Raw genomic sequence first — 23,122 nt, forward strand, 5'->3', positions numbered from 1 at the left:
ATAAGTAAGTCCAGGTCTACGCTACAGATTTATATCTGTATAACTATCTAGCTTGGGTGTGACAAATGCACTCCCCTAAGTGACATAGTTATACTGACCTAACCCTCTGTTAGACGGTGCTTTGTCAATAGGAGAGCATCTCCTGTTGATAAAGCTACCACCTCTCAGGGAGGTGGATTAACTACGCTAACTTGAGAAGCTCTGCCATCTTCACTAAAGCACTACAGCAGTTCAACTGCATCTATGCTATGTATGTTTTGACAGCATTTTTTTTTAATAGTGGATCTCACTGTGTCTCTTGTATAATTAGATTTTCCATTTGTGAAGGTCACTGCAACAGAAGAGACAAAAACATTCTTAAAAAGTAGGAAAGTGCAACTGTAAAATCACAAAAATTGGCATGATATAGGACTGTGTAATCTGTGCAACTCCTTTTAACTAATTTAACTTCATTAGATTTCAAGTTAAAGTTTCCCTTTGACTAAAGTTCTCCCCTATTAGGTTTCTCCTCCAGTGGGTTGTTTACCTATTGTCCAGTGAGCATTAGAATCTTGTAACTGGTTTTCAGTGCAGCTGAGGGTATCCAAAGCATTAATACACTTGCATAGAGAATCTGTACTAGTTTTTGCAAATGCTCACTCTTCTAAATTTCAATGGAGTTTCCTTGAGGAAGGTTCAAAAGGGGTAGAAGATTATCAAGCTACTTGTTAAAGGCAGGTAAATACACTGTTACCATTTAACACTGATTTACAATTTTAATTTTCCTCTCCCATAATGATACTAGAAATTATTATAGGGAAGTAAAAAAAGTTTTATAAATTTGTGTATATTTTAGTACCTTAGACAAAATAGATAAGAAATCAGTATTACAGTTTTACGATAGACTATACTTGTGTTTCCCTCTCTGTCTCCCAAGGGCACCTGCTTAAGGGTTTCTGATTCCCAGCCATCGCCTTTCTTGGGCAGAGACCTGCATCTTTCTCATTCCTGACTGGGGTTTTAAGGCTGCATAGCTCCCTGATTTTACACTGTGATATCCCCAGCAAGCCGAACTGCCTAAATGGGATAGTTTCTACATTTTGCTTTCTCTCCGAAGGCTATATGACCAGTATATTGCCCGCAGTTATAAATTACCACACAGCTCCTTCTAAGCAAGCACATTTATTCTTAAGATAAAAGCATTACAGAGAAAACATAAAAGCTGTAAAATAACCTACACATATTTTAAAAGCTTACCGGAGGTCACCCATCAATTTTATGGGGTCCCAGTGGGTCAAGTCACTCCAATACTCAAGGATTTTCTCTATTCCCTCCCACCCCCTTTGGATGGAAGGTCCTGTCCATTTGCTGGATGAGAAAGAAAGCCCTGAGTCAGTTTAAACTTTGGCTATTTATTTATTTATTTATTTATTTAATTTGTCAGTATCTGGAGAATCCAATTTGAACTATTATATGCAAGCCCCCACAGGAGGTGGTAACTCTGTGGGACTTATAATCTTGCTGATTTGCCATAATCACCACCCACAGTTTTAGTTCCTGGAGGAGCTGTGGTATCCCTCCCCCACAGAGTAGAATACAATCACATATAAGCCACTCTTTTAAAAGAAAGGGCTCCCCAAAAGTTGCGCTGGCTGTCACAATTAAGTTATATTTTCTGAACATTGAGAAGTTTAGAGTTTATATATAAAGCCCTACTTAATTTGTGATATTACGAATCGTGCAATATTAGGGTTCCTTCGCAGTTTTGATTTTAATTAGCTTACTTTTCACAGTCCACACTTTTGCATACATTTTGAGGTATGCAACACACACTTTTTTCCCCATTATTAAAGTAGATCCCCATTTATCTGAGCTGACAGTGGCTGAGGCTTAGGCTGTCAGCCCTGCACATTAATGACTGGAATATAGTTGCAGCAAAATGTCTGGTTATCAAAAAAAATTAGCAGGCATAATATTTGAGTGCTTATATTGTTCAAGCAAATTTGTCTTAAACGAATAGTCTTCCCTGGCTTTTCCAAATTACTGCAATTAATAAAAGTCCATTATAGCTTTTCTGCAATTTTCCATGTCTTGTCCGCAACTCAGCTGCAATTATTTGACAATCATCCTGTGATTCAAATAGGGCTTTAATTATATGACCGTAAGGAAGAATATTCAGTTGTGTCACACAGGGAAAACCAAATAACTTTCAGTGTGATACAGTGGGTCAGCAAGGTGTGAAAAACAATGAGTTAAACAGTCCGTCTGCCTGTTAACCTAAATCAGTAATATTAAGAAAAAATCAGCCAAATTGTAAAACATTTATAATTTAGTGTAGATTAATTCCTCCATGAGTAGCTTCTTCCATGCTTTGCATGAATAATTGCTAAAACTGGGACTAGAGAGGCTACACTAGCATGCTGTAACAACTACTTTTATAGTAGTCGTGATTGACAGATCAACCTTTCACAGGAGCTGGATGGTATTCATACCAATTTCCGTACATTTAAAAGTGCCAGCTGTTAAGTTACAATGCCAAAAGACATTTATATTAGTGTTCTTTGTTTTAAGAAGTCTTTAAAAAGAATAAATTCTGCAAAACTTATCCCCATAGTGCGAGCTCTTCTGTTCAGGCTTAAATTACTATTAACTCATCCCAGTCATAGTTGTTGCTATTCTATTTTTTTGCTCCTACAGTTATGTGATTGGCTTGAAATCTAAAAATAGGGTTTAATAAATGAACCCTTTATTTAGGAGTGGCAGGAATTTTTGAATTGAATCCATGGCTTGTACTGTTTGAGGGAAAGTTTACCTTAGATATTTTAACACGTTTGTGTACATTGTTAACAGGATAGTTAAGCACCAAGTTTTGACAGCAGCACAAACATTGAAAAAGTATGTAAAAATAGTCTGTGAAACTTGTGCAGGAGACCATCACCCTGACTAGAAAACCTGTTTTAAAAGAGTGCCTCAGTCTCCCCATTTTGATGAAATTTTGACTCCTTTTTATGTTAGAAGACTATCTTCATTGAGCAGTCAGTTTTTGTTGGTTCTTTCAAATGGCTTTTTTAAGACAGGTGTCGCTGTAGAATAGAAGTTAGATTTTTAAAAAGATACATTCTGTGATTGCAATGGGAAAGGCATGTATCTCTAAAGATACAATCCACCAGGATTCTCACTCCTGAATTGCAGTTTCTCAGAACTGCCCTAGCTTCTGAAGTTTTTTCACCCCTAAGGACAGCAGTAATCCTATGGAATGTAAACCAAACTGCTTACTGGCAGTTACCCACAATCCTCAAAGCTGAATTTCTGCCCTTGGGACCTTTTAGTCAGTTTCTTTTGAGCACCATCAATGAAATGTGCTCAGGGGCTGTCTCTTCTATGTCCCAGTCTTCCAGCCAGTCTGTTATTAATAAATACTCACTTCAGCACTTTAAGGACTTTCAGTGACTATCCTCAGTCTCTTGAGGCTTATTTCTCAATGCTTTGCTGTTTGTTTTGTCACCTAATTCCTATACTTCAATGCTTGCTTTGCTATTTAGTGTTACTTTTCAGCAATATAATGCCTATTTTTAGTGCTTTCATGCTTACAGACTTAAACACTTAGCTTTGGTGTCCATGTTTCAGTGCTATTGCTTCATATTTCATGGTTTCAGGCCATGTCCATGTAGCCAAACAATTACTGTAATGGACAAGCATATCCACTGCTCTATCTTTGGAGTAAGGAAGGAGCAAGGACTCATCAGGTTTTTCTTTGCTTGTATTTATCTGTTCTTGAACTGTATTTCTGTAATGCATATTTAAACTCTAAAAAATTTCTTTTAAAGTCCTTCCATTGAATTATCTGCTGCATCAAGCTTGGTTATTGAGCTTCAAGAAAAACTTGAGGAAGAGAAAATAAAATTTCTGGAGCAACTTGAAGAGCAAGAGAAAAGAAAGAATGAAGAAATGCAAAACTTTAGAATGTCTCTGACTGCAGAACAGCAGGTAAAGGAGTCATCAAATTGGTATGTTCTTTCTGGGATTTTAGAGATTTTTGATTTTTGCCATCTCTAGGTTGCCATCTGGTACTTCCTAAATTTACATTGTCATCTGACAACATATTATATAAAATTATATTAAATTTCACAGTTCAGGAATGCATTGAATTTTTATAAGCATGTTCTCTGCTACTTGGGAGAAAAGAGTCCAGTTTAGGGGAAGTCTTACTATGTCATTGTTTTTCTATAAGCTTGTGTTACCATAACTCTTCTACAGCCAAGAGGGCTAAATTTGAGCTCCAGGGTGAACCCCATTAAACATAACTTCTGATTAGTATCTCTGAGCAATATTAAACTCACTCTTTCCAATACCAGGCAGTTCATTGTCACATGACTGTTCCCAAACAGCCAGCTCAGGTAGAGACTGAGTTTTAGAATCTATTCGAACTCCCAACTTTGTATTTCACTGTAGATTTATAAAAATCTCTCTAGACACCCATCCTATGCTAATGAACGTCTAGTCAATAAATTAAAAATACAAAACCACCAAAAAAAGATTGTTCTCATAAAAATATCCTCCAACTCATACCATCCCCAAAAGTATTTTAAAACTATTGATTTTGCAGCATGGTTAGAAAGTGAACAAATGTGGGCTCTGGTGGACCAAGGGTGAAAGTGAGGGTTACAAAGTCAAGGACTCTTTGTGGAGCATGCCCTGCCTTGCAGCTCCATCTCATTAATAGACTGAAAAGGGAGCTCCACTTTAGTACCTCTTCTGGTTTCAGCAACATCAGTATGGGACAAGGACTGAGGCACAGCACTATTTCTAGTCATTTGAGCCATCCAACTTTTTGGACAAGAGTCATGAATTGCTAGGGGCAGAGAGAGAGAGAGAGAGAAGCGGGTAGAATCTTCATGGACAAATGAAAAATTTCTAAAAATATACTGAAACCAGAGCAGATCTTACACAGCAAATAATCTGAGCAATAACTGATATAGAAGTGTTTGATAATTACTTTCATTTTCAGGATTGTAGGCTGTGAATGGGGTGCAGAATGCAGCTGCCCATCCATGCATCCTATTTAGAGGATTTTAAGATTTCATGGCCACAGAACAGATAATAATTAATAATGTTTTGTACAATAAGTTGACTTTTGTAAGATTTCTCTCACCTTAATGTATCGATACATAGCATGCCATTTTCCCCATCAGCAGCAGAGTATTTGAGGAAAGATCTCCCTGATGGCATTCTATTAAAATCTCCACTCTTCATTTTTTTTCCAGGGAAGTTTGTTTTCACATACTGCAAATCCCACAAAATGTAACATCATTCCACCTGTTTAAAATGTATTGTAGCAGTAAAAAATGCTGAAAGTGTATCTGATTGATATAGCAATCACTGGACCTCTTAGGCAGTTTTCATTCTTCTGTGTTCAGTATTTTAGAAAATTACTTGTTGCTTTAGTTGTTAGTGAACTATATAAAGTTTGCTTTATTATATCTATAGTAGCACCCAAAATGTGCTATATACTGTGCGAACACAGGGAAGACACATTCATTGCCCCAAAGAGTTTACAGCTTTAAGGTATGCAAATAGATGGCTGTGAAAGAAGGGGATACAGCTTACTAAACAGGTCAAGGTGATGACTGGCACACATCTGTCTAGTTTCACGTCTTAATTTTTTTCATTGCGTAAATTACTACCTCCAATTGCCACTCTACTAGGTTATTAGTTGGTGATTTCTTCTGTGTATTCCAGCAGACGTAGATTTTTAAAAAGGTATTTGAATGGGAAGCTGTAAGGTGAAGACAAGAAGCTTGAACTAGATACAGTGCAGAAAGGGAAAGCCAGTGAAGTGGTTCATGGAGGAGGGTGATATAGGCAAATAATTGCATGGTACTGACTAGCAGCTGTTTTGTTAAAAGTTGTTAGTTTGTGCTAATTAGCCAGGACTCTTACAAATTTGTGCTAATTAGTCTGAACACCTGCTTGGCATTGGGAAATTCTGCCTTCTAAAACCTCATGCAGTGCCCTGAAATCTATTTCAAGTTCTTTCAAAGTATTAATATTTTAATGTGGTAATATGAATACCACATTATGCTTATCTCTAATTGTAAATAACTTGGTTTAGTACAAGATCCTATAACATCCACTCTAGTCTTAAAGAATAACTGGTTCTGAGAACAGTGTGTTACTGGATTTGTCAAGAATCAGAAATGTACAGATTCAGTGTTTTTAATTTAATTGTATTCGTGAATACAAAGGGCCTTATTCACAGCTAATATATTTCTTGTGGTGATTAGGACTACAAATGTACACCACACCTCACAAAACAAAATTAGAACCAGTCCTTACCCAAAAGCCCTCATAATTGAACTCTAATTAAAACAAATAGGGAAACATTTCCAGTGTGTGTATCCCTTTATCAAAAATGTACTTATTTAAGTTGATTTCCTTGCCTTTCAGTTTAGTTTGGAAAACTGCAAATGGCAATACCATGGGTTCTTCCTTTTTTTCCTGTCTTACATGTGTTGCTTTCATTTACAGTGTACTACTTTTACCTAATGCTATTTCTGACTTTTCAGACCAATTTTAACACCGTGCTGACAAGAGAAAAAATGAAGAAAGAAAACATAATAAACGATCTTAGTGACAAATTAAAAACAATAACCCAACAGCAAGAAAGGGATAAGGGTAAGTAAATATTCTGTCAACACTGATCTATTTTGAAGTAGTAATATTTTCAGTTTAGTATTTTCAGTTTAAATCCAAATAATTGTTATAATATACTGTGCTGCTTTTTTTTTTTAGATAAAAGTGTTTACATGTTTCTATTATCATCTAGATTTGATTGAAACACTTTCTGAAGATCGTGCTCGATTACTGGAAGAGAAGAAAAAACTTGAAGAAGACGTGAATAAGATGAGAAGCAGTAATTTTATTCCATCTGCACATTTACCTACATCTTCAGAGTCTTGTGGAGCCTGTGCACCTGATCTCCCAGCTGAAACAGAGAGAGTGGCTTCAGAGATTACAGATGAAGGAAGGCTGGATTCTGCAATGGAAACTAGCATGATGGCTGTGCAGTAAGTATATAAGAGGCATTATATTAAAATATGTAGACTATATTTAGATCATTACACCAGAGTATAGTTGAATATTTCAGTGTACCAATGAGCTGTTCAGTGAACTCCTTTTATCTGATCTGAACTCATCTGATGTTCTTGCTCAAAATGCCTTTTTTGAGATGCATGTATAAAATGTTCAGATGTCACCAGCTATAGGAAATGTATGTTTTCTGGTGACTTAGAAGAGAGAGAAGTTAGAGCAGTGGTTCTCAACCCACAGCCCAGTCAGCACACAGCTGCAGCCCATGTGACATCCTCAGGGCTGTAACTACGGCAGGATGGGAGGGGCACTTGCCGCAGGCACAGAACCCGTTGGGAGCGGAGGGTGGGGGGGAGTAAAAATCGGACCTAGCGTCAGCTCCCCAGTAGGATCAGGCCCAGCGATATCAACTGTGTCCCTAAATCCTCATAGGTGGGCAGGATCAGGCCCCTCCACACAACCAGCAGCAGCGCGGAAGTCAGAGTGGCAATACACCATGCCATGCCACTCTTACAGTAAATGATTAATTTTTTGACTGACTTTGCTAGTTTAAAATTCTCTTGGTAGATATTTGCCAGTGTTGAAATGAAAGGTCCTATATCGCGTCGAATTGTATTGCTGACATATAACAAATACTAATCTTTTTTTGTAGTTGTATGGGTAGTATATATATTGTGTGAATGCAGCCCACACAACACATAGAGAGCTGCATATGAAGCCCACCGTGGTAAATAGGTTGAGAACCACTGAGTTAGAGGCTAAAAAATGGTAAAGTGAAGATGAAATAGGCTTCAGTGAGTAATGAACGTTTTAAAACTGAGCAGTAGAAAACTAGTAATATATACTTTGTCCTTCACACTCACGAAGAAGACAGACAAGATGCAAGGGATGCGATTGAATTAGGCCACAACTCTTACTATCTTCTGGGAACTATTTGGCAGTAACTTTTATGGACAGGTCATCACTCCTTCCTTAATTATTTCCACCTAGTTGGAGGGCTGCTGTCATCCCCTCACCCCTACACACTTTGTCCCAGCCCATTCCTGGGACTCCACTGCCCTCTCCTCATACAAAGGTTAAGATGCTGGGGAAAGGGAGTTGTCTGGGAGTTGTCTCCTTGCTGTAGCAGATCTGAGGCACCCAAAACCTATTCTCCAGTTTCTTTATGGAGCACCTTCCCTAAGAGTACATCTATGCTGGAGTTGCAATCTCCAGCTCAGGTAGACATACCCACTCTAAGTCTGATTGAACTAGCACTCTACAATAGCAGTGTAGCATGGGCAGCAGAAACAGCTAGACATTTCCAGTACAGTTAGTCTAAAACCCTAGGTACATATATAGGGAGACTTGTACATCTCCTGCTCATACAAACTGCAGCTATGCTTGATGAAAGGTAGTGCAGGTATGTCTCCCCTAGCTAGAAATTACACCTCGAGCTCCCGTAAGACATAGTCCAGCGTAGACATAGTCTTAAATCCACTTATAATTCTGGTTTATCAGGGAACTGGACCCTTATGGGGCAAGTACCTGCCACCTGTTAAGTTGCGATATCTTGATTCTTACATTCTGACTTAGCCTGTCAAGTCCCTGAACTGCTCTGAGGAAGGGAAAAAACATGCCCTGTACCAGTCACTCTGGCAGTGAAGGAAAAATTCCTTCCTGATTCCAAATAAAGCAATGCACACAGCAAACCAAAAAACATGGTCCTACCTTAATCCCAGTAGTGGGAACTACTAAACTGGATGCAAGAGGGGTCTCTGGCCAAAGGAACAGGGCTCATATACTCTTCTCCAGATGCACAGGGGCCACTGTCTTACTTGAGCCCCATCAGTTTAGGTGTTTCTTCCCCATCTCTTAGCCCTGAGTGGGGGACAAGACCATGAAAGGAGCCATTACCCGTTTTTCTTGCCAGTCCAGACAAAAACCCCAGCGGGTGCATTCTGGTGATCTGTGGAGAACTGGCTGAGTATATGGTGCTGGCTCCTTGTTTGCAAGTGCTAAATAACATTAAAAGAATGTAAAACACGTATATGTTGCTCTCATTATTTTTCCATGTAAACAATTGCTGTAGTTGTCATAGGAAAGTTATTGAATCACCAGTGGTAGGTGAGATGGTCATGCATGTTGGGTGTTTAGGAGAGATGATGAAGCCAAGCAATAGCAAATGGATGAAGGCACCTGTTCAAGACCCTCCTTCTTAAGATTTATCCCCATTATTGGAAAAAAATTCAGGAACCTGGAATTGTAGCAGTTTTCCCTTTTTAATCCTTTCAGTCCTGTCATTTTTCTATTTATAGTAGTCTTACAAACGTCAGATATTCAGAATTTGATAGTTCTTAACCATTCATAGGAAATGTTAGTTATGCAGAAGCAACATAAACTGGAGACCACAACCTTTCTGAAATAGTTTCTGCAATCTCTAAAATGTATTGTTTTTTACATTGTTATGAGCTTCTATGGTCTCTCTGGTTAAAATTTGCTTTGAAAGAAAAATCTCTTAAGTGTAGCTTATTTCACAGTTAACTGAAGAAATGCTAACTATAGAGGTGTTAGTCTATTTCAGTAAATGACAACAGTTCTCAGCTCTCATTCATTTCCATGACTAATTATTCTTTTTTTAATTTTGATGTTCTTTATTAAAAATTGCAGTTGTAGTGGTCCCCTCTAAGGCCCTAGCATCAGTGGGGCGATTCTTTCAGCAAAGAGTGAGTTAGGGTTACAGGTTCAGTCTTGAATCTGGATTTCCTGCATCTTCCTCACTTTGACAATTACTGTTTCTTCTGAATTTTACAATGATTTCTAATATTCTTTCCTGAACACTTTCTATATGGTTTATCAGTTTCCTTTATACTTCATTAAAATCAAAGTAATCTATTTTTATATGCAGCACTGGAAAAAGGACTAGTTTGTGTTTGTTAGTAATTAAAATAAGTAAGTGGTTTTTACAGGTAGAAAAAAAGTGTTCATCACTAACAACTAGTTTTCCTCTGAATTATCTAAACATTACAATTAAATTACATTACAATTATCATTAAAATGGGAGAGTAGTAATTTAAAAAAAACTTCAAAACAACACCACAGTTTTTATTATGTAGATCTTTGAAACTGTCAACGTACGGTTGCCTTAGTTAGTTATCTTTCACTAACAGAGGCTACAGATAATAAATTATTATTGGAGAGCATGTTCCCATGTTAGATAAGAAATGAGTATAGTGTCCAAAAATTGGGTCCAAATTTAGCCCTGGTCTACACTAGGACTTTAGGTCGAATTTAGCAGCGTTAAATCGATTTAAACCTGCACCCGTCCATACAATGAAGCCCTTTATTTCGACTTAAAGGGCTCTTAAAATCGATTTCCTTACTCCACCCCTGACAAGTGGATTAGCGCTTAAATTGACATTGCCAGCTCGAATTTGGGGTACTGTGGACACAATTCGATGGTATTGGCCTCCGGGAGCTATCCCAGAGTGCTCCATTCTGACCTCTCTGGACAGCACTCTCAACTCAGATGCACTGGCCAGGTAGACAGGAAAAGAACCGCGAACTTTTGAATCTCATTTCCTGTTTGGCCAGCGTGGCAAGCTGCAGGTGACCATGCAGAGCTCATCAGCACAGGTGACCATAATGGAGTCCCAGAATCGCAAAAGAGCTCCAGCATGGACCGAACGGGAGGTACGGGATCTAATCGCTGTATGGGGAGAGGAATCCGTGCTATCAGAACTCCGTTCCAGTTTTCGAAATGCCAAAACCTTTGTGAAAATCTCCCAGGGCATGAAGGACAGAGGCCATAACAGGGACCCGAAGCAGTGCCGCGTGAAACTGAAGGAGCTGAGGCAAGCCTACCAGAAAACCAGAGAGGCGAACAGCCGCTCAGGGTCAGAGCCCCAAACATGCCGCTTCTATGATGAGCTGCATGCCATTTTAGGGGGTTCAGCCACCACTACCCCAGCCGTGTTGTTTGACTCCTTCAATGGAGATGGAGGCAATACGGAAGTAGGTTTTGGGGATGAAGAAGATGAGGAGGAGGAGGAGGTTGTAGATAGCTCACAGCAAGCAAGTGGAGAAACCGGTTTTCCCGACAGCCAGGAACTGTTTCTCACCCTAGACCTGGAGCCAGTACCCCCCGAACCCACCCAAGGCTGCCTCCTGGACCCAGCAGGCAGAGAAGGGACCTCTGGTGAGTGTACCTTTTAAAATGCTATACATAGTTTAAAAGCAAGCATGTGAAAGGATTACTTTGCCCTGGCATTTGCGGTTCTCCTAGATGTAGTCCTAAAGCCTTTGCAAAAGGTTTCTGGGGAGGGCAGCCTTATTTCGTCCTTCATGGTAGGACACTTTACCACTCCAGGCCAGTAACACGTACTCGGGAATCACTGTAGAACAAAGCATTGCAGTGTATGTTTGCTGGCATTCAACCAAAATCCGTTCTTTATCTCTCTGTGTTATCCTCAGGAGAGTGAGATATAATTCATGGTCACCTGGTTGAAATAGAGTGCTTTTCTTCAGGGACACTCAGAGGTGCCCGTTCCTCCTGGGCTGTTTGCCTGTGGCTAAACAGAAATGTTCCCCGCTGTTAGCCACAGGGAGGGGGGAAGGTTGAGGGGGTAGTCACGCGGTGGGAGGATGCAAAATGCGACCTTGTAACGAAAGCACATATGCTATGTATGTAATGTTAACAGCAAGGTTTACCCTGAAAGAGTGTAGCGACTGTTTTATAAAATGTGTCTTTTTAAATACCGCTGTCCCTTTTTTTTTCTCCACCAGCTGCATGTGTTTCAATGATCACAGGATCTTCTCCTTCCCAGAGGCTAGTGAAGCTTAGAAAGAAAAAAAAACGCACTCGCGATGAAATGTTCTCCGAGCTCATGCTGTCCTCTCACACTGACAGAGCACAGACGAATGCGTGGAGGCAAATAATGTCAGAGTGCAGGAAAGCACAAAATGACCGGGAGGAGAGGTGGCGGGCTGAAGAGAGTAAGTGGCGGGCTGAAGAGAGTAAGTGGCGGGCTGAAGAGAGGGCTGAAGCTCAAATGTGGCGGCAGCGTGATGAGAGGAGGCAGGATTCAATGCTGAGGCTGCTGCAGGACCAAACCAGTATGCTCCAGTGTATGGTTGAGCTGCAGCAAAGGCAGCTGGAGCACAGACTGCCACTGCTGCCCCTCTGTAACCAACCACCCTCCTCCCCAAGTTCCATAGCCTCCACACCCAGACGCCCAAGAACGCGGTGGGGGGGCCTCCGGCCAACCAGCCACTCCACCACAGAGGATTGCCCAAAAAAAAGAAGGCTGTCATTCAATAAATTTTAAAGTTGTAAACTTTTAAAGTGCTGTGCTTAAAGTGCTGTGTGGCATTTTCCTTCCCTCCTCCACCACCCCTCCTGGGCTACCTTGGTAGTCATCTCCCTATTTGTGTGATGAATGAATAACGAATGCATGACTGTGAAGCAGCAATGACTTTATTGCCTCTGCAAGCAATGATTAAAGGGAGGAGGGGAGTGTGGTTAGCTTACAGGGAAGTAGAGTGAACCAAGGGGTGGGGGGTTTCATCAAGGAGAAACAAACAGAACTTTCACACCGTAGCCTGGCCAGTCATGAAACTGGTTTTCAAAGCTTCTCTGATGCATACCACGCCCTCCTGTGCTCTTCTAACCGCCCTGGTGTCTGGCTGCGCGTAACCAGCAGCTAGGCGATTTGCCTCAACCTCCCACCCCGCCATAAACGTCTCCCCCTTACTCTCACAGATATTGTGGAGCACACAGCAAGCAGTAATAACAGTGGGAATATTGGTTTCACTGAGGTCTAAGCGAGTCAGTAAACTGCGCCAGCGCGCCTTTAAACGTCCAAATGCACATTCTACCACCATTCTGCACTTGCTCAGCCTGTAGTTGAACAGCTCCTGACTACTGTCCAGGCTGCCTGTGTACGGCTTCATGAGCCATGGCATTAAGGGGTAGGCTGGGTCCCCAAGGATACATATAGGCATTTCAACATCCCTAACAGTTATTTTCTGGTCTGGGAATAAAGTCCCTTCCTGCAGCTTTTGAAACAGACCAGAGTTCCTGAAGATGCGAGCATCATGCACCTTTCCCGGCCATCCCACGTTGATGTTGGTGAAACGTCCCTTGTGATCCACCAGAGCTTGCAGCACTATCGAAAAATACCCCTTGCGGTTTATGTACTCGGCGGCTTGGTGCTCCGGTGCCAAGATAGGGATATGGGTTCCGTCTATAGCCCCACCACAGTTAGGGAATCCCATTGCAGCAAAGCCATCCACTATGACCTGCACATTTCCCAGGGTCACTACCCTTGATATCAGCAGATCTTTGATTGCGTGAGCTACTTGCATCACAGCAGCCCCCACAGTAGATTTGCCCACTCCAAATTGATTCCCAACTGACCGGTAGCTGTCTGGCGTTGCAAGCTTCCACAGGGCTATCGCCACTCGCTTCTCAACTGTGAGGGCTGCTCTCATCTTGGTATTCATGCGCTTCAGGGCAGGAGAAAGCAAGTCACAAAGTTCCATGAAAGTGCCCCTACGTATGCGAAAGTTTCGCAGCCACTGGGAATCGTCCCAGACGTGCAACACTGTGCGGTCCCACCAGTCTGTGCTTGTTTCCCGAGCCCAGAATCGGCGTTCCACAGCATGAACCTGCCCCATTAGCACCATGATGCATGCATTGTCAGGGCCCATGCTTTCAGAGAAATCTGTGTCCATGTCCTGATCACTCACGGGACCGCGCTGACGTCGCCTCTTCGCCCGGTATCGCGTTGCCATGTTCTGGTGCTGCATATACTGCTGGATAATGTGTGTGGTGGTTAATGTGCTCCTAATTGCCAAAGTGAGCTGAGCGGCCTCCATGCTTGCCTTGGTATGGCGTCCGCACAGAAAAAAGGCGCGGAATGATTGTCTGCCGTTGCTCTGACGGAGGGAGGGGCGACTGACGACACGGCTTACAGGGTTGGCTTCAGGGAGCTAAAATCAACAAAGGGTGTGCCTGTACATCAAGGAGTATTTCAGGCAGGACTGCACGGAGGGTTCCAATAAAAAATGGTGCACCTAAGTTATCGTTGTTATTGGAACAAGGAGGTTAGCCTGGCCTCTGATTGATACATGGCTAGATTTACCTCGCTGCACCTTCTCTGTGAGTGACTGCAGTGTGATCTAGACAGGGGAGGAGGCAAATGAGTACAAAACAAATCTGGTCTATTTCTTGTTTTGACCCACTCCATCTATCTTTTACATCTTTGGCTGGCAGCAGACGGTGCAGAAGGACTGCATGCCATCCACATCTCATGGCTGCTCGGCAGAAGATGGTACAGTACGACTGCTAGCCATCTTCATCTCTTGCCTGCCTGGCATAAGATGGTACAATACGACTGCTAGCAATCCTCATCTCTTGCCTGCCTGGCAGAAGATGGTACAGTATGACTGCTAGCAGTCCGTATCGCCTGCCCGCTCACCATAAGACGGTTCAATAGGACTGCAGGACTAAAGAGAATGACCTGGTCAAGTCACTCCAAATTTAGTCCCTGCGCCCATGTCTGCCCAGGCACTCCCAGCCGACGTGGCCAGGAGCACCTCGGACACGACGAGGACGACTACCAGTCGTATTGCACCGTCTGCTGCCAGAAGGCAATGGGTTGCTGCTACTGTGCAGCAAAGCCGTACCGCGTCTGCCAGCACCCAGGAGACATAGGGTGACGGTTACCTGAGCGGGCTCCATGCTTGCCGTGGTATGGTGTCTGCACAGGTAACTCATGAAAAAAGGCGCGAAATGATTGTCTGCCCTTGCTTTCACGGAGGGAGGGAGGGAACGGGGGCCTGACGACACGTACCCAGAACCACCCGCGACAATGTTTTAGCCCCATCAGAGTGCTCCATTGTGACTGCTCTGGACAGCACTCTCAGATGCCCGATTGTTTGCCATTGCTCTGACGCTGGGAGGGGCGCTTACAGGGTTGGCTTCAAGGAGCTAAAATCAACAAAGGGGGTGGCTTTACATCAAGGAGTATTTCAGGCAGGACTTCACGGAGGGTTCCAATAAGAAATGGTGCACCTAAGTTATCATTCTTATTGGAACAAGGAGGTTAGCCTGGCCTCTGATTGATACATGGCTAGATTTACCTCGCTGCACCTTCTCTGTGAGTGACTGCAGTGTGATCTAGAAGAATGAGTCCCCTAGACAGGGGAGGGGGGGAAGCAAATGAGTACAAAACAAATCTGGTCTATTTCTTGTTTTGATCCACTCCATCTATCTTTTACATCTTTGGCTGGCAGCAGACGGTGCAGAAGGACTGCATGCCATCCACATCTCATGGCTGCTCGGCAGAAGATGGTACAGTACGACTGCTAGCAGTCCGTATCGCCTGCCCGCTCACCATAAGACGGTTCAATAGGACTGACTGCAGGACTAAAGAGAATGACCTGCTCAAGTCACTCCAAATTTAGTCCCTGCGCCCATGTCTGCCCAGGCGCTCCCAGCCGACGTGGCCAGGAGCACCTCGGACACGACGAGGACGACTACCAGTCGTATTGCACCGTCTGCTGCCACAAGGCAAGGGGTTGCTGCTACTGTGTAGCAATGCCGTACTGCGTCTGCCAGCACCCAGGAGACATAGGGTGACTGTTACCTGAGCGGGCTCCATGCTTGCCGTGGTATGGCGTCTGCACAGGTAACTCAGGAAAAAAGGGGCGAAATGATTGTCTGCCCTTGCTTTCACGGGGGGAGGGAGGGAACGGGGGCCTGACGATATGTACCCAGAACCACCCGCGACAATGTTTTAGCCCCATCAGGCATTGGGATCTCAACCCAGAATTCCAATGGGCAGCGGAGACTGCGGGAACTGTGGGATAGCTACCCACAGTGCAACACTCCGGAAGTCGACTCTAGCCTCGGTACTGTGGAAGCGCTCCGCCGAGTTAATGCACTTAATGCACTTAGAGCATTTTCTGTGGGGACACACACACTCGAATATATAAACCCGATTTCTAAAAAACCGACTTCTATAAATTCGACCTAATTTCGTAGTGTAGACATAGCCTATGTGAAAAATGTATCAATGTTTCTCAGAAAAAGCACTCCTTTTAAGCAGTCAGTAGTTTTGTTTTTCTTTAAAGTCTAATGCAAAGTTCGGGGGGAGGGCATGCAGGGAGGGAAACTACTATGAAGTTGAAGAAAGGAAGTAATTGTGTTTCTATCCATATTTCTTCTCTTCTCCCTCTCCCACCCCTGCTAAAATAATCTTTCTTTACCATTCTTCCGATTGTCCCCCCCTACTTCTTTAATGCTTTCTGTGGTTCTCCCTTTTCCATAATGTCTAATTCTTGTTCTCCCCCATTAAGGTGCTTCACAACTCTACCTGTACCTGCTTATCTTTGCTTATATTTTATCAAGTTGCCTATTCCTCCTCTCTCCACCAGTGATATCAGACTTGTCCACCTACTTTTTCACTCTTCCCATTAGCATCTTTGTACATTCTTCGTCTTCTCATAGATGGAATGTTTTCTTCAAACTAATCTATAAAGCCACTAGACTCTCCTATTCCTTTTAAGTACCCTTTTTACCACCAGGTTTACAGGAAATTGGAATCTAAACTCCCAAGAAATTTTGCGGTGACCTTGGTAGTAATTTTGAGTCTTACTTTCAGGTACTTTTGGTAGTCTGTTTTTTCCTCTTATTTATCTCTTAAAACAAATTCAAATTAATTATAAATAACACATTAAAGGGGGATTGTGAAGTGACGTTTCTTTCCTTTGGTTAGGTAAGTATTGTTTTATTAACCAGTATATTTCCTTTTCCAATGATTAGTGTTGGTAGTGTTACTAAGAATATGTTCCATGAATGGTTTCCATACGATTGCAAATGAATCTACAGTAAAACCTCACTAATATGCATAACTTATCATTTTACCCCAAAAAACTTAATGGCTTTCTCAGTCTCCAACAAAACTGTGCAGCGAAGTATTTTAGTAAAGCCTGCAGTTAAGTGACTTATATTTTGGAAAAAAAAAATATTAGTACCCACTAGTACACAGTGGGTACTGTTAAATAGTTGGAAAACCATTTAACTAAAAGCTCAGGACGCCGAGCTTCAGCCGCCAGGCATCCAGGCTCTGACCAGCCCTTCCTCCCTTTCAGGAACAGAAAGAACATAGACCACCAGGAGCCATATATTTACAAGGCAGAGCTCTCCCCTGCCCATTCAGGGCATAAATCACTCAAACACATATACACCACAGAAATGAGGATCTCTCAAAGTATCCTAGGTCTCATTTTTTCTCCCTCCTCACCTCCACCGGTCCCGTAGTGGCTTTTAGCCCCTCAAATTAATCTCAGGAGGGTTATTTTGTTTTTTGGGAGTAGGTAGAAAAAATTCCAGTAGGGCTTTGTGTCCCAAATGTTAAGTTGGAGAGAGAGAGAATCCACATGGCCCAAGCAAATTTCTCAGAACAGCGGAGGACACAAGAGATTCTCTTTTTCATATGCAAATAATTCAGTCAAGAATCTGAGACCAACGGGCTGCAAAGGAAAATAGAATATCCAAGTCAACATTGGTCCTCTTTCCCTGATTCCAATCTAGCCATGAACGGTCATCAAAGAAAATTAGGAAACATTTTGTTCTTCTTGACAGTTTGAGACAGTATGTTACAATGTGATAGTCACAACTGACAGAGTTAAAAAAGCAGGAAACAAAAAAAGTACCCTACTGCTTAAATAATTCCTTTCAAAATGTAAATGAGACAGGGACCTTCATTCAAGGATTTTATTCAAGAGGAGTGGAATAACCCTCCTAACAATGGGAAACCCTTAGCAAAAGGACCATAACATTTTACAAAGTTAGGGAACCCAACACTTTTACCCAAGGTTGGAGTGATGGTAGCTGCCTTTGCAAGAGAGATGGTGATCCCAATCAAGTGGGGCTTGCTTCCATCAACACAAAATTAGTGGGTGTTCATAAGACATCCCATCCTGGGTGAAGCTCTATATAAGAGAGCTACAGATATTTTTATTGAGCATCCAGAACCACTCACCAGGTATGGCATGATGTCAAGTTTCATCCCTCAAGTAATCCTCCATTAGAATGATGGACAGTGATGTAGAATGTATTGACAGGCTCTCCAGTTCAGCTACCAAATCCTCGAGTGCTGTGCTGGTACAAGCCTCTCTGAATGGAAAGCACACCCACATCATCTTATAGCCCAGAGTAATAAGACTTTTCAAAACAGCAAGATTGTTTTTTCAAAAATAGGATTAGCTCTTGTTTTACATGCTGTCACAACAGCACCTTTTGAAGCATAATCTCTGTCTATAAAGATCTGTTAGTTAGACTCTATCATCTCTTTTATAGTCTTAGTCTCAAACTGGTGATTCTCTAAATTCTGGGATGCTGTTGTGTTCGTTCGATGGAAAAAATGATTATCAGGATGCCAGAATAATTCCTAACACAGTTGGATTTACTTTCTGTATTTCTCAGGAAATTCTTTTCTTCCACCTACTCAAACACTCAACATTCCACAGAGTACATACAGGCTTTAACATAAATTTAGATGTGCTTGCAGCATTCCGAAGTATATTCCAAGAATATGCAATCAATCTTGAAGTCAACATCTATAGTCCTCTCTTTTTGCCAGATGCGCCCAGGCCTCTGAGCATCTAAAGCTACTCTGGACAGGTGGAGAAAAAAAAATATATCGTCGAATCATGTAAACCATCTGACATGCTAGTTATTGAGGGATTTAGAGCTCATTCCACATCTTCTATTATACCATCTTGGGGGAAAAAATGTCTTTGCAGGTGTTTATTAAGATCTTTTTCAAAGACCGCAAAATGGACTACTTGGTACCTTTTGGTAGGAAGATGCTGCCAGAACCAGTTCCCAATGAATGTATAGATCAAGGTACTTCTAATCTGTATTAACTTTTTCCCCCCCCTCTTCTTGCTACTATGTTGTATTGCTCATTACTCTCCATACCTTGGGTTATGTTAGGATTCAGAATCTTAAAATTTAGTGTCTGATAATTCCAGAAAGAAAGTTAACATCTCACGCAATCTGACCTGCCCATATTGTCTTCATATTGGGAGCCAGGAAGTGATTTTATTTAGCAATCCTCTCTCCTTATGGGTGAAAATGTTAGTTTTAATTATAATTGGTTTTATTTCTTACTAATTTGTCTTTCTACAGCTCTGGAAGAGTTATAGCATATAGAAATGAGTTCTAGCATGTAGAAATGAGGGGCTTTTCTTTGGGCTGGACTTCTCTAGAATCTCTTAGAAGCCTTTGAGATCCACATAGACCAAGACACAACACTACCCATTAGTGACTGACAGAAGTTAAACCCAGAAAGGAAATTCCTGGGTACTAAATTTTCCATTTAACTTGAACACACCATAATAACTAAGAAATGGTAATGGAAAACTGAGAAATGGTAATGCTGGTGCATATACCAAGAAAAAACAGCAAGGTAGCTATATTGATTCTTGCATCATGAGAAGGACAGCAGCATGTGGTATTCGCCATTAAAATGGACAATTTTGCATTCAAGTATATTTGAGAATTTCAAACAATAACCTCAAATTTTATATGATTTTTGTTATATATTTCCTTTAAATAGCACAAATAAAACAGGAGATACAGCCGTAAAACAGTAACTTTCAGTAGATAAACATTTTGGAAAAGAGAAAACTGCATTATTTCATATTTTCTTAACCTCTCAAATGTTTTTCTTTTGTCCTTAGTGAAAACATCCATATGTTGTCTGAAGAAAAACAGAGGATAATGTTGTTAGAAAGAGTGAGTAGATTCTCTTCTATTATATTCATTCAGCAACTTAATGGTGTGTAAAGTGCTTTGAAGCTGACTAGTACATGTGTAAAGTTATGATGGAGTAAATGATTATTAAATTCCGGTGCACATGAGTATTTGCAAAGGAAAGTGCTTTATCCATTGTGACAAAGTTCCTGCTCTACCTTGGTGGGTCTTGCACTTATTGGCGAATTTGCTCACCTTGGAGCTTCACGGCAGCCCTCAGCTTCGCCGTTTTTCTGAATCCACAGTCCAGGTCGACTCCTCCTGTGTCTAACCAGGAGTTGGGAGGATTTGGGGGGAACCCGGGCCCACCCTCTACTCCGGGTTCCAGCCCAGGGCCCTGTGGAATGTAGCTGTCTAGAGTGCCTCCTGGAACAGCTGTGCGACAGCTACAACTCCTTGGGCTACTTCCCCATGGCCTCCTCCCAACACCTTCTTTATCCTCATCACAGGACCTTCCTCCTGGTGTCTGATAATGCTTGTACACCTCAGTCCTCCAACAGTCCGCGTTCTCACTCTCCGCTCCTAGTGCCTCTTGCTCCCAGCTCCTCACACGCACCACAAACTGAAGTGAGCTCCTTTTTAAACCCAGGTGCCCTGATTAGCCTGCCTTAATTGATTCTAAGAGCTTCTTGATTAGAACACCTGCAGCCAATCAGCCTATCTGTCTTAATTGTCTCCAGAAGGTTCCTGATTGTTCTGGAACCTTGCCTGTTACCTTACCCAGGGAAAAGGGATCTACTTAGCCTGGGGCTAATATATCTGCCTTCTATTACTCTCCAATAGCCATCTGGCCTGACCCTGTCACACCATGGAATAATGGGATTGATTTTCATTTACATTAAGACTAATTCACACCATTCTCTTAGTGTACAGGATCTGAAAGTGAGTCTATATATAATTTATTCCGTCTTTAAGGACCACTTACACTTTACGTAACATGTAAAGCAGGCTTTGTATGAATGTTCACTGTTTTGTTTGTTTTTATAGCAGAAAATTAACCAAGAAATTAACCAGTGGGAACATCTGGGTTTCCTAGAGAATAATGGATCTTTATAGTAGTAATAAAGGAAATAATTCAGAGATTAAATAAATTCCATGCAAGTTGTTGCAGACCAATTTTTCTTTTCACATATTAATCTAAGAAGTATTTACTCTTTTCAAAACAAGGCAATTAAAACACTGAGACATGAAGTATGAGAAATGCTTGAAACTAATTTCAGAAGAAACAAAGTAAAAGGATTTCATCCACTTCTCTAGCACTGTGTTAATTTATATCATCTTAATTAAAAGTCTAATGTACTATAATCTTGGTGTGAGAGTTCTTTAAAAAACAAAAATAAAAAAACTGACAATAGAACAGTAAGTGTTTCTTATAATGCAGTCCAATTATTTTGTGTGTTTTTTTAAAATGCAGTGTTTTAGTCTAGAATTTCAGTTCACAGATCAGGAAATTAGATTATTTTCCCTTTGTAAGTCATTCTTCTGTGTGTTGTATTTTGTATTCGAGTACTGCTTTGAACTGATTTCTCACTGATTGGACTGTGTTGGTGAAGTCACAACTGTGTAGCTACTCCCACTTGTGAACTGGGAACATCATCAAAAATATCTGCTGTTTTTAATTAATTAGATTTTTTTCTTTAAAGTATAAGTCTGAAAGGTTTAACAACCCACTTCCTATTTCCTTTTTTTGTCTCCAGTCCCATTCCAGCTGCCTTCCTTTCTCTTCTTCAGGCTTTATTTTTATTTCACTTAAAATTCTATTTTGAGCTTCACACCAGCTTCTAGTTCAGTAGAATCAATCAGATTATCTCTGTTTCATGGTTAAACTGTAGTAAAAGCATGGAGATGACACTTCCCCCAGTAGCTTGACAGTGGGCTCAGCAGCATCATGGTGGTTGCCAGGTTTTTTCTAATTTTAAATGTCTGTACCCTTTTGTTTATGAGGAGATTATAAACTAGGGGTGGCCAACCTGTGGCTCCTTGTATAGGCACCAACTCCGGGGCTGGAGCTACGGGCACCAACTTTCCAATGTGCTGCGGGGTGCTTACTGCTCAACCCCTGGGTCTGCCAGAGGCCCTGCCCCCCACTCCACCCCTCCCCGCCCCCTCCCCTGAGCCTGCCATGCCCTCGCTCCTCCCCCTCCCTCCCCAGAGCCTCCTGCATGCCATGAAACAGCTGATCGGGAGGTGTGGGGAGGGAGAGGCGCTGATCGGCGGGGCTGCCAGTGGGCAGAAGGCACTGGGAGCGGGGAGCTGATGGGGGGCTGCTGATGTATTACTGTGGCTCTTTGGCAAGGTACATTGTTAAATTCTGGCTCCTTCTCAGGCTCAAGTTGGCCACCCCTGTTATAAACGTTTTCTTAAAATTCTGACACCTACAACAAAAAGTTTGTTCATGGACAGTGCAGTGTTCAACTATTTGGTATTTATTACAGGTTTATGCTATATAATGAACATAAATATTAAACTGGTTATTCATTTTAGATTACTGTCTCCTACAGACACTACAACTTAAAGAAGAGGAAAATAAGCGATTAAATCAAAGATTGGTAAGTACATTAAATATTTGTGCACTTGTCCATAAAATACTTTTTTAAAAAATAAACAAGAATTTTAAAAATGTAAACTCTAGTAATTCTCTGCACTCCTTAGAGTTTTACATGCAAAGTAGAACAAAGCAAGGAAAAGAAAAAAATGGCAATCAGGAGTAATCTAATTCCATATAAGATGTTATTTCATTGTTGGGGCAAGGGCAGTTTTTTCCATAGAAGAAAACTTGGAGGCAGCGGGGTGAGGGGAAAGCAAAGGGAGACTTTTACTCTCACAAAGCATACAAGCCAAACCAGTCTTTTGAAAAGACAGGCAAAAGCATTAACTCCAAGAGTCACATTTTTAAGAAGGTAAACTTGCAAAAATGCATGCACACATGCACATCAGGCATTTGTACAACTAATAGCCATTTAATAGTTACCTTTTGAAAAAATAATTCAGATGGCTTATGGACTATATTAGCTTTTTAAAAAATAAATAAATTTACTCGAAAGGGAGATTAGAGCCATGTGAGGGAATGGAAATGAGACAGGAGACATAACAGCTTGCCATATAATTCAGATGGAACATGTGGGTAAGTCAGACTGCAACCCACATGAATTATATGGGGGTTAAGGTGACCAGATAGCAAGGGTGAAAAATCGGGACCATAGGTGAGGGGTAATAGGCACCTATATAAGACACAGCCCCAAATAT

General features: G+C 41.5%; 1 protein-coding gene across 13 annotated transcripts in view; it reads left to right on the forward strand.

Annotated features, from left to right (window-relative positions):
• Positions 1–23,122, forward strand: part of RB1CC1 (RB1 inducible coiled-coil 1) — a 169,135-nt gene that overhangs the window by 113,294 nt on the left and 32,719 nt on the right. For 6 of the 13 annotated variants that reach the window (XM_073331179.1, XM_073331180.1, XM_073331186.1 and 3 more), the window contains 5 exons: positions 3,807–3,966; positions 6,546–6,654; positions 6,806–7,046; positions 19,804–19,858; positions 22,378–22,425. In XM_073331179.1, coding sequence (XP_073187280.1) covers positions 3,807–3,966; positions 6,546–6,654; positions 6,806–7,046; positions 19,804–19,858; positions 22,378–22,425 — 613 coding nt within the window. Of the gene's footprint in view, positions 1–3,806; positions 3,967–6,545; positions 6,655–6,805; positions 7,047–10,641; positions 11,243–11,832; positions 12,075–19,803; positions 19,859–22,360; positions 22,426–23,122 lie in introns of those variants that run through there. The other 7 variants (XR_012157218.1, XR_012157217.1, XM_073331188.1 and 4 more) reach the window with 4 other exon arrangements.

This window comes from Lepidochelys kempii, chromosome 2 (assembly GCF_965140265.1).
Source record: "Lepidochelys kempii isolate rLepKem1 chromosome 2, rLepKem1.hap2, whole genome shotgun sequence".
NCBI lineage: Eukaryota > Metazoa > Chordata > Testudines > Cheloniidae > Lepidochelys > Lepidochelys kempii.